General features: G+C 41.8%; 1 protein-coding gene across 9 annotated transcripts; it reads right to left on the bottom strand.

Annotated features, from left to right (window-relative positions):
- Nucleotides 1-1420: 1420 nt before the first annotated feature.
- LOC136428233 (DAZ-associated protein 1-like) lies at nt 1421-12116 on the bottom strand. Of its 9 annotated transcripts, none has more exons than XM_066417583.1 (14): nt 11977-12112; nt 11144-11184; nt 10581-10747; nt 9935-9973; nt 9772-9813; nt 8899-9009; nt 8701-8749; nt 7850-7932; nt 6024-6168; nt 4734-4874; nt 3920-4117; nt 3524-3643; nt 2989-3020; nt 1421-2280 (listed from the first exon to the last, which is right to left on the bottom strand). In XM_066417583.1, the coding sequence occupies exons 1-13, from the start codon at nt 12003-12005 to the stop codon at nt 3007-3009; spliced, it is 1179 nt and encodes a 392-aa protein (XP_066273680.1). In that variant the 5' UTR covers nt 12006-12112; the 3' UTR covers nt 1421-2280; nt 2989-3006. The 9 variants fall into 9 exon arrangements, with proteins under 9 accessions (XP_066273680.1, XP_066273681.1, XP_066273676.1 ...); XM_066417584.1 differs by having other exon boundaries at nt 3542-3643; XM_066417579.1 differs by lacking the exon at nt 2989-3020 and having other exon boundaries at nt 6036-6168.
- Between the last annotated feature and the right edge of the window lie 396 nt (nt 12117-12512).

The raw sequence follows: 12512 nt of genomic DNA, 5'->3' as shown, positions 1-12512 counted from the left end.
ACGTCAATATGGACTAATAATACCTTACCGATAATAGCTGAAGTACTTAACATTAAAAAGTTGTACCAAACAAACACAAATGTTTTAAAAAAAAAGACGCTCCGGGGCAACCCTGCGCATACGATTGGAATCGTCCAGACAATAGGCAAACATTCACTATTATTGTAAGATGTCAGCGCCTACATACGGACCACTGCTTAAAAACAGTTTGTGTGGCTTTGTTTTTCTAGTGATCGATGCTGTCTACTTATGAATAAACCACTGTCTGAGCGCAGGGCTGGCTTGGCAGTTATCTGCAGTGCTATGAAGCATACCTTGCTGCATTGTTCGAAACAATCAACAGGAGGCTCTGATGCACAACGCCAATGAAATCGTACCTAACGTTACTTGACTAGATCTGGCAAAAATTTTGATGGGGCAAAAACCAAGTAACTTGCATCAAACCAATAGAGCATTGTGTGACAAACTCATTTTGATGGATAAACGACATGCCACAGTGTGAGGTGGTGATATAAATACTACAAGAACCACTGAAAACTACTGCACGATGGATTCTTTCCACCATTGACTAAAGCAACTGGATAAAATTTTGGAACAGACGTTTCAGACAGCATCCGGGGACGAGAGACAGCGGATGCTGTCTGAAACGTCTGACGGTTTCAAAATCTTATCCAGTTACTTGAGTAACTATTTTTGGCGTATCATACTACCTGGATGTCTAACCTTCATCAAAGACTCCCTGGTCGGTTGGTAGCTACTTCTTTGCCGTTGGTGCTGGTTGGTCTCCAGCATGCTAGTTAACCTCTATGCTAGCTATGTGACAATGTGAGTGTCCCAATGTCTTCAATGACAACCCATTTTGCAAGTTTTGGTCATCGATGTGGAAGATACTAGATAAGGTGAAATGCAGTTCTCCAAATCTACATCTTGATCTGCACCTATGGTCCAGGGTTGTTCATGGGTTAACTGTGTTTGAGAAACCAAACAGTCCCAGCTGGCATTTAGGATAGTGGATCTCCTCTACAATTAGAAATATGCTCTTTGATCATTAATTATTTTAATACATACAAGCCAGGCTTTGTGGTAGGTATTTGCTGGTGTGTCCGTTGCCGTTGGCATGGAGGAATGAATTATAAGAGTTATTCTTTACACGATTCTGCAATGTTAGCTGTTGCAGGTCTTTCCCTCAGACAGGCCAGGTGCCAGTATACCATCAGTGTGAATCAAATACATGCTTCATGTAGTATACCTGAGGTGGAAGGTTTTCTTTCTTGGCTGCAATCAATGTCAGTCATCTTGACATACATTACTAGCTACATTAGTGTCTACCTTTCTTGCTTACTGTATATCTTGTTCTCCTTGCAGTTACATAGTTCTAACCAAACATACTACTGTCAGACCACACATTCAGAACACAAAATTTACAAAAGAAACCATTGTTTATTTTCCATTTTTGTGCATGTTACAACTTTTGGTTTGACAGGTACAGTTGTCATGTTACAAAATAGTCTCTCCTTTCCATGACTCATCCTAGTTCTTAACTGACTTAACATAAAAAGATTCCTCTCAACTAGAAGAGCTAAAAATTCCTGAGATTACCAGTCCAAGAGACTATCTTAATTTAAAAACGAAAGCTCCGAAAATTAACCTTCACACTAGATTGACTGTAATCCACTAGTTTCTACAAAAGCAAGTCATCTTACACAAATTCAGATGTAGTCTGCTTAACTCATATCACAATCCTCTCATAATGCCTATGTACAGATGAAAAATCCAACCAGTTACCATTCTTATGACTACTTATTTTAGTTTTAACACAAAAAAGTTGAATGCAAGGTACGTGTGATGTTAAGTTGGGGTGAAACTTTTTCATGAGAAACTATAGAGGGAACGCTTTTGATACACTCCATACAGACATTTGCAATCTGATGCAATGTACATGCCATCAATTTCTGTCACATGTCTGTACTGCCCTAACCTTAAACAACATTACTTTCCGACGTGGTTTCTCTTGTATTTACACAGATCACATGTTTGCATCATCTCTGTAGAATTCAGCTGCAAAGCACTGGTGAGTACAGCAGATGACAGCGTGTTTACAGCGGTGCCTAGTCTATCGCCTGTAGGGGTGGAAGCCAGCGGAGTTGCTGGCGGACCCACGGCCGTACCCCCCTGTCATCTGGCCGCCTCCATAGCCCCCCTGTGTCTCAGGCTGTGTGTACCCCCCTGGCTGCGGAGCGGTGTAGCCACCAGACATGTCCCCTCCGTAAGTGCCCCCAGCTGTAGGACAAGACAGAAGGATTGCAGGCTTTAGTTTTCTTCTTTCCACAACATTTCAATTCTTTTCTGCTTATGTCTGAAAACCATCATCCAAACGAATGTCATTTTCAATTGAGAATGAAGGCAATATCCCTAACAAGACAGGATGAACATCAACACGATCAGAGAGCAGAGTGCAAGAAAGGAGATCACCACAGTAAGGAAATGCTTTAAAGAAGGGGTCCATTCGTTACCCACTTCAAAATCCATTACTACAGGCAATGTCACAAGATCCCATAACAAAAGCAGAGCTTGCCACCATAATAAGCACTCACTACAAAAGAAAGAGCACTGCAGGTATGTCACTTCTATACAAGGCATTTAAACTGCCGGTCTGTTGTAGCTTGAGCAGAAAGGACTCGAGGGAAAGACGGATGTCAAAGGAAAGAAGACTTTTAATGCAATCTAACTCAAGCATGTGCTACGCAACTGCCTTCTCCGCAAGTGTTCATACTCAGGTACACACTGAAAGCCTAAATTTTGAGCCTTGTCTCCAGCGAGACAGACAGCCACAGCAACTAGCTGCCTGCCAGAATGTGTGGAAGGTAAGATGGGAAGGAAGCAACTAGAATGACTCAAGAGTTATTTCTTTCAAGTGAAGTTTGCAAGAGGCTTTCATCCTCCCTTGTTAGTTTTGTAAGGGATGTAAAATCTCTTCTCAAAACTGACCTCTTTTCTGCTAGTCCCTTAATATTCGTATTCTGGAAAGAAACAGCAAAGAGGTCAGTTGGGAGAATTGTTTGTGCAGCCTTCGCCAGACCTGCAAAGAGATTTAAGCTCTCTTGTTTTATGCTAGATGTCAGTATAGTTATAGGGTAAAATTGTCTTTTTTTGGTGACAAGGCCAGGTCTGAAGAAGACTTGAGTTGACTCAGTTGAATACTTTTTTTCAGAGGGCGTTTCCTGACTATGTTGTGGGAGTACTCTTATCAAACACACCGCGGGAGTTCTTTTATAAAATGTATGTGTAAGAAATTTATTTACCATGTGGACAAAGCAGCCGGAGAACTTGCACATTCGTAGCATTGGGCATTGTGCTCAACTTTTTGTAACATTTCATTAATGAAACACATTTCAGTGACCCAAATAAACAGCTTGCTCAAGACACTTCCTTTTTGTAGGATATGCCAACACAAGTGCAAGCACAGCTGAGCAGGCACACAAAAGCATGCGTTGCCAAGCTTAATGGACACCAATATTTTCACCTTCAGAGAGCTCAGTACCTGCACTGCCTCCGTAGTTTGCGTCACCGGTGCCACCGTAGTTTGCAGAGCCTCTTACGGCGCCGTAGCTAGACTCCTGTTGTGGGTAACTGCCCATTTGTCCTGCAGCAAACAAGCAAAACAAAACAGATTCAAGATTGGATTATTGTTAAATTGAGCTATGTATTGCTTAGTCTGTCAAGTCAACACATTTTCAGCCTCTTTCGCACCACCAGGGGGGAATGGGAGTGAGTTGGGGGGATATTTGTTTCCAAGACTTTCATTTTGACCCACCACCAACCGTCTGAATGACCAGTGAAAATGTGTTAACTTTGGACCTCTACCCGTCTTCTACAGCTTCAGTAATAGTGACCGTGCCGGTCGACTGGTGGTACCCACCGTAGCCGTAGTTGTTGTAGTCGGCAGGCTTGTTGGCGTCTGCAGCAGGCTGAGCTCCGTAGCCACCCTGGTTCTGTCCCACGCCCTGGCCCATGCCCTGTCCCATCCCCTGCCCCATACCCTGGCCCTGTTGGAAGCCCTGTTGCTGGCCATATGGATCCCCAGTTCCACCATAACCATAGCCATACCCTGTCGTGCCTGAAACAAGGCACACAAACATGCGTTTAGTACCAATTATTTAGCAGGTGGGATGATGGCAGGCTGGTGTTGGTTTTTTAGATCCCAATCCCAACTTCAAGTTTTAGATTGGCCTACAATGCTTTGGTCTTCCACATTTGTTGGATGCTCCTGGTTGCAACCCTTTCACGAAGTGCCCTTGGCTTGAGGTATGAGATTCCCAAATGCCAAAGTTTAATACATGTAATTAGACTGATGTCTCTAAGTCTTATAGCACTACAAACAATGTAATTGTATCCTTCCTTTAGTAGAGAACCAACAACCACAAATGTTAGCCCTGTGGAGTAGAAGGGGAGTTACTCTGTGCCCATCTTGACCCTTGACTGCCATGAAAAAGGCCGACAAGCAACACTATGGGCAAAGGACGTTAGTTTTACTGCACAGGAGTTGTGATGCAGATATCATTAAGTTTCCTCTCATGACCAGAAGCCTTTCTTTCTTCATCGCCAGTACGACTACTTGTCACAGATATAAAGTTGGAAGGAACACCCTTTTAGAAAAAGTTTGTACGATGGCTTGATGATCATCTGCTCACAACCAACAAAAACGTGTCTCTGTGCAACAAAGTCACACGAACCATAGCCTCCAGGTGGTGGCCCTCCTGCAGGTGGTCCTCCATAGCCGCCACCTCCGTAGCCGCCGGGCTGGGGTGGTCCGCCGTATCCACCACCGCCAAACTGGTTGTAGCCACCTCCGCGACCAGGACCGCCATAGCCGCCTGGAACAAACATAGGTAAGCCACGTTGTAAACCCGGTGTCCTGCTTTATTGATCACAACACATGCAACACTGTGGAGAGCAGTCAGGGCACTTCAATTTCAGACGGAGAAATGGAAGATGTTTACTTTGAATGCATGCACAATCCTTTTTACACTACTCTGCTCCCATCCTCGCTTCTAACAAAATAGCCATCTGACATTATGAGATCACAAAGTGTGAACTAATCAATGGCCACATTTCTAGTAAAGAATGATAGAATGTTGGGGGAGGGGGGCTTTTTGTTTGAGTGTGCTGAGTTTGAGCTACAGCAGTGAGAAGTATGATAGAATTGAGAGTGGTCGCAGGATGGGTGGGGAAGGTAGGCATCAACATACCCATAGGTTGTCCCTGGGCTATCCACACACCTACAGGTTCCAGAGACACCATAGACAGCCACAATAAAATCACAGAGGTGAGCACACTACAGCTAACCTCAACTGTCAGTCAAACCCATTGGGGCTAAAATCAACAATAACTGAAAATCCTTCTGTTAAATGTCATGTTTTCAATGTAAAAAAAGCTTGCAGCATCAATTAATGACTGACAGTTGGGGCTAAACCACAAGCACGAACAAATCACACAACAGCATCATGGTTTATGAACACATCTCAAGCGTCAAGTGTGAAATATAGTCACCAATGCCAAGGCATGGCCATGCAAGAATTCCACTTTTCCCCTCCAAACATAACAGTTCTTTGCATTTCCTATAATTTTTGTCTTCCTTTGTCATTTGAGATGAGTACAAAACCACTTACCTGGATGTCCAAAGTAATATGACAGAGAGAAAGAAGGAAATCTGTGTCAACCTGCATGCCTACATCCACATTCAGAAAGTTCTCCCAAAGATACTTGCATTACTTAGCATTGTTTCACTTTCCACATTTTTATCAACTTTTCTCTGTAAATTATGTAACTACATCAATTTTAAAAATGTTCAACACGTCACAAATTATTAGCACATTGCATTTTTCTTTACCAAGAAAATAAATCATTCAAACACCAACAGCCATTCTGTGCCTTGTAAAAATGGCTTGCCAACCAAGCAAGACATTTTTACAAGACAGCAAGGCAAAGGGAATCTAAGAAGCAATGACAGAACTTCCACCGACCATTTTCCATACCTCCGCCCTGCTGGCCTCCCCAGCTGTTCTGTTGGCCGCCCCAGCCGCCGCCTCCGAAACCACCGCCGCCGCCACGGCCCCAGCCGCCTCCGCCAGACTTCCCATCACGAGGTTCTGCCTTCTTTGCCTCAACCTTCATCGAAACAAACATCCCGATGAGAAAAACTGCCATCACTTTGTGCTAATGTAGCTAACATGCAGCAACCTCTCAGCATTGAAACTATTGAAAAGATTTTAGTTTTGGTGGAAGTTTTCAATTTCAGGAATTTACATGAGAAAAATATGTTTTGTCATAATGATCAACATGTTTAAAACTGTATAGAAATGGCCTATTATGAGATTTCAAATCAATCTTTGAAAAAACATAAAATCGTGATATGTTGAGAGGTTGCCACAAAATGAGACTTTCAACAGCAGTGCATGCAGCTAAGTGTGTACAGTTTGGATTTGTTTCAATTTCAGTCGGTAAATTCGCCCATACAACTTGTTACTTCCCAATCTTCAGTAAAGACTGAGTGGTAACAGATTACTTCTATTGTGCCAATGTTACATATTTGCCGCAGATTTAGGTTGCTTCGCCAAACAGAATGTAGTCTTGAAGATGTCAGTATAGGATATGTCATTCATTAAACTACATGATGCATCACTAAGATAGACAAATCCTACTTATCTACTGAAAAAAGCTACTTGGAGCATACTGTTACTGGTACTTTACCCTAGTAATACTTTCAGCAATTATAAGAAATTCGTATCCATAAGCACCCTTAAAATTAGAAAATTTTCTAGCTTAGCACACGTCAAGACACTGAATTTATGCCATAACCACGTCACAAGCATACTGCTATTTTGGGCAAGATACTTAAAAAATGCATAAGACCTAATTGTGATCATTGTAATAAAAAGAGCTATGTATTCTTATTGTTTATGGTCTAATCAGCCTATCTTAATAATAGTGCCAATTCTTCTTCCATGTGGTGTCCTGGTTCCGAAGAAGTCCATGTGACGTCTGACGAGTGCTGTGGATCGTTCTAACCTAGCCAAATTAGTCAAGAAATTTCACCCATATTTGCTAAAATGCCTAGGAAAAAAGTAACTTCGCTCCAAGTAAACTTTAGTTAGATGTATCAGTAACTGCGGCATATCTTGCGCTTTACTTTATATGTGGTGGACTACTCTGCTGTGTGAGGTGTGTGCCTTGCAGTAAGCCAACAGCAAACACTGAACCAAACAAACAAGCATATCTTTGTACCAACACAATTTCACTGGCTTTTTCAACATTTATAAACATTTGGTGAGATAAATTGTCAGTTTATACACAAATGAATGGCAGTAGATTGAAATGCTTGTTTCTTTGGCCCACAAAAATATGAACAAATGTCAGATCTCTTTACAAGGCAACCCATCTTAGAACTTGCTAAGACAGACGCAGGCAAGGAGTCATGTCACAGACAGGTGTGACAAAGAGCTTCTGCATATAGAAGAAAGCAAAAGGAATAGTTCAGAAACAAGACAAAGGAATAACAACTATGCCATCAAGCAAGCCCCCTACTATAAATACATCCTTTCCAATTCTTACATGCAAACCAGACAAAGGGGACAGAATAGAACTGGAAACTTGAATACTACTCTACACAGGGATGGGTGGCCTTGTTGAAACTGTTGCATGAATAACCAACTAGTAAAAACAGTTCCTTCTTTCTGCTTCAAAAATTCTCCAGAAACTGCACAAATGTTAGGTTGGTTGGTTGTTCATGCAACAATCCTGTATTGACCAGGTGATAGAATAAGAAGTAAATATGAAACTACAACTACACCCGTTTGCCCTTGATCATGTGCCAATGTACATCCACAGCCTTCTCAACGCTGGCTTCATCCTCGAACGTTAAAAATCCAAATCCTAACCGGCGAAGGGAGTAGGATGGGAGTGCAGCGATGTTATTACTTATACAGGCACTTCACTTCACTGGTAGATACAGTAGGTAGGCCAAGTCGCTGACAGAATGAAAACTACTGCACTTGCGGACTTCTCTCTTAAGGGTCGAACTATGCCCTCTGCTTAAAAACGGAAACTGGTCTCTTGAAGGGAAACATTGGGGCAGCACATAGCTGTAACTGTTGATGCTTTCCTTCAGGTAATATCTCTATCTTAAAGGAGAATTTTTAAGACTACTTATCGGTTTATACCCTGCAGCAAGTAGACTTGTATATTTCTAGAGATATAGACGTATATGTATCTTGGTCGAGACCCGAAATGCAGTAGTTTTTCAACAGCGACACTGTACGTAAGCTAGCCTTGTATACCTATAGAAGTAAAATAACTCAAGAAACACATACATAATACATCGTAAAAATCATCAACAGGCAAAGAAAGCAATACACTAGTTTTTTTTTCCTTGACTACATGTTACAATATTCAGGCAGAAACCATGTAAGACTTCATAACCATCAAAATCAACTTCTATCTTCCGATTGTATATTGTAAGAGCCAAGCTTATCGGTATCATTAACGTATTGTAATCGTAATAGTATCACTACTGGTAGGTACCTTACTTCAAGCTAATGTCTAGATGCATTACATAATACCACTCCTACAGGAAATCAGTAGAAACTGAGAATATTAAGTCAATGATATTCTTTCTAAAGTGACAGTATCAAGGAAACCTACCTCTGGGTCTCTGTTTCTGTTGATCGTACATCATCACAACTTCTGTCACCTAGAAAACAGAGAAGAAGAAAACTTTCAATTGCTGAAGAAAATGAACTGTTGGTATCTGCATGATATGCAAATTGTGTAGCTAAATCTCAGTTGATAATCTAACATATGTAAAATACTGATAATATTACACTATTTGATTGAGCATACCTTGCCAAAAGTGCCAAAGAACTCTTTCAGGTCTTCCTCTCCACAGTTGGGTGGAATGCCACCAACAAAGATCTTCTTGACACGGCCCTGGTAGGCACCACCAGCCTTTCCCTGTAACAAAACCAGAGATGAGTAAGCAACAACTACATGGAACTGTGCAAGAACCCTTGTGGTCAGGAATCCCCTTGTAACATGATCAAAAGACTGCTTGGTCAATGTCGAAGAGCTTGATAGTTAACAGATGTATGGAGATTGCCCCCTTCATTCATTAGCAGTTCTGCAACGTTCTCCTGCATTGCCATCACCATGCATATGTTGATGCAAGATTAACTCATGCTTTCTGGGGTGGGTGAAGTAAAGGCCACCAGTTGTAGTATTCCTGTTTCTCATCTTCACTTTCATGAGGCTGGGGTCATCATAATGTCAATTCTCCTCTCACAAACACATACTGTGGCTCAGTTCCAATTACTGTGTGACCGAAATTCTGTGTTGTGCTTTCTGCTTGGTTGACATTACAGAAATCTTTTTTTAAATCTTTTGCTGTCCCCCCATTTCTATTAGTGACACTCAACAGTGTAAGGTACAACAAAGGAGACTGGAGATAATGTAGGTCACGCAGAACAGGAGTTTGGTTTTAGGACCACACAAATTGTACTGGTACTAAATACAGGAAGCAAGAAACCAGTACATTTCTAATACACATTTTGTTCATGACAGTCAAAGTAGAAATCAATCTATCACAACATCTAAGTCATCATTTTTATACACACATCACTCCTATGTACTACAGGAGGTACAAATTCCGGACACAGCCACTACACAGGCTATGATCCACTACTCTACAGTTTTTGTGTACTGTAATACATTTCCGACCTGATTGAATCGTTTTCTGCCACCCCAACCTCCGTCATCATCCTCAAGGAATAAAATGAGAAACAGAAATATGAGTTTGGGTGACCCAGAACAAGGCATCTTAGTGGTAAACAGGCAAAATTTCAACAAACAGCAGGCAAGTAAGATCTAGCATGGTACAAACCCTTTGCTGACTTCTGGGTGTGCATTCTTTTGGATCAATCTGTAAAAGAGAAAGAACAATTCAGTGTTATAACATGGCTTGTCATGAAAAAATTACCAGATGATGGGATGTTAAGTGCCTCCAGTACAACGCAGATTTGATTTGAGTTATTTTGGCTGTTAAAAAGTACAGCCAGGGCTACACAACAAGCCGAAGGCTATGACAAAGGGCACAGAATAAGATTTGTGACTGGACAAGGGAACCACCATTGGCATACTTTTGAACCCTTTACTATATAATCTTGTATGCCCCACAAGTTACAACAATTATCAGCAGGAGATTTGTCTTTACAATCAATAAGGAATATATGACAAGTTTTGCAAGATGTCTCCAATATATCTTCTGATGACAACTCTTCCACTCAAATCCTGTTGACTACATGTACATCGGCTAAAAAAAGAAATGCAAACATTTCTGACATTGCAATGATGACACTACTGCGAACTCCTTTATTTTCGCAAGGACTTGGGGTAGGCACGGAAAGCAGGTTCTTGTTGTGTTTCTTAACCTGCGGTCGAAACATCACTGGTGAAAAACACATTTTTTTGTAATTTCATGACTTCTGACAGTGAGGTTCTGCTAATATTTCAAGATTTGCGGTACTCACCACTCTGCCATCTAGGTTGTGTGGGCCACTAGCGAGGACAGTCTGTACACAGGCCGCATCGTTAAACTTGACAAAACCAAACCCCCTTGACCGGCCAGTGTTGGAATCTTTCATGATGACACAGTCCACCACCTCTCCAAACTTGCTGAAGTAGTTCTTTAGACCCTCTGAAATAGACAATGTAACTGGTGAATATCGACAAGTCTAAATTCATTTGGGGGGACCATACATGATGCCCACATGTTGTATACATTGCTCATGTTCTGGACATAATTTTGTTGTTGTTAATGCCTCTTACACAAACCTGGATTCAGGTACGATACAAGAAGTACAACAAATTGGCCCTGACGCAAGAGTCCCAAATTTTCAAACAAAGACACTATTACAGACTATATACTTCTAAATTGGCGGGTTGGACCAGTCAATTACTTATGCATCACTGCATCACAGGGGAATCAATGATAATACCTTTCTTTGTAAGGGTTATTTGACAAACGGTCTTTCAACAATATGAAATAAAGGTACTACCTGGCAAATACATCGCAAGCATAATCTATACCCACCTTGCGTTGTATCCCAGCTGATGCCCCCCACAAATAATTTCCTGCAAAAGATAAAGGCATGAACATATGTTATAATTTGGTTACAACTATGTAAGTTTCTATTATACGCCTCCTGGAAAATTGACCAAATTGTCGTCAAAATTTACACAGAAGTCAGCTTTGTCCATTTGACGAAGACGTGCACAATGGATTTTAAGACGCCTTTTGTCTTTATTCAAATATGGCGACCACGTGCTCGCCTAGTAGGGGTAGGGCCTCGTGGGCAAGCGTGTCGCGGCTTTGTTTCACAAAACCCACGCCGCCCCCCTCGGAAAGCCTCGTGGCACGCTGAAACTGGGCCCTTACGTCCGTCTTAAACAACATCTGTGACCTAAAAGTGTCGCCATGGATAATTCTGTCCGACAGGCAACCTTCTCCCTGACAGGAATAACGTCGATTGTCCTTAGGAGAGGCCAAGCAAGGTCGCAACACCCCAGCTTACCGATAACCCCGATACACGACTTCAGCATATGTAGTGCCTCGCGTGCCTTGATAATTTGGATACAGGAGAGAAATCTCCCTAGTTTGTACCTACCAAAAACTATCTATATGTTACACATTCTACATTGCACACATAGGGATATAGTCGAACGATTTCGTGGACAAACAGCGGTACAACATGCGCATGATCACCACAAAATTTCTGCAACGCGTCCCAAACCGACATGGCGCAGTGTGAAATGCCGGCCCTTCCCCCACCGGCTTCGTCCAGAAAATAACGCCAGACACCGCAAATCTGGAGAAAATACCTCAGCAACACTGCTACTAACAGTGTACAAGTCTCTAGTACTCACCCAACTTCGTCGCCTTGTGAATTCGCCATCTTCTTCGGTTGCAAAATTTACAAACTAGGACGCTGCAACTCTCTCTCACCAGGCTTCACCGAGAATGGCTGAAGGAAGTGACGCACGTTAGGGGTTTCCCGACTTAATAAGCAGGGGTGAGGAGTCATGTGATATGATATGGCGGGAAGGTGATTAGTGACGTCATCAATTTTGGCAACGCCACTCAGGCGAAGTAAAAATACTGGAAATGATGATTTTCATGACGCATGTACTCTGGCACACGTGGCAACAGCAAGGAGGCTTGAAAATATAAATTATTGAAAGGAGGCTTGAAAACATGATTAACCTTCTTGGTCGATGTTTCTAGTAATCTGTTCTCCAAATTTTATTGAGACATATTTCCTTTGTCAACACGGTCACCATTTAACCCTCATATTAAGAATTATGATACTCATAGATAGATCAGGCCACACCAATTTCATTTGTTAATATTATTCTCGGATTTTTTCAGAAAAAAATTTGAGCGACAGTGCAAAAAAAAGAAT

This window comes from Branchiostoma lanceolatum, chromosome 2 (genome assembly GCF_035083965.1).
Source record: "Branchiostoma lanceolatum isolate klBraLanc5 chromosome 2, klBraLanc5.hap2, whole genome shotgun sequence".
NCBI classification, from domain to species: Eukaryota; Metazoa; Chordata; class Leptocardii; order Amphioxiformes; family Branchiostomatidae; genus Branchiostoma; species Branchiostoma lanceolatum.
Note: the sequence above shows the minus strand (reverse complement) of the source record. Positions and strands in the feature narration are given on the sequence as shown.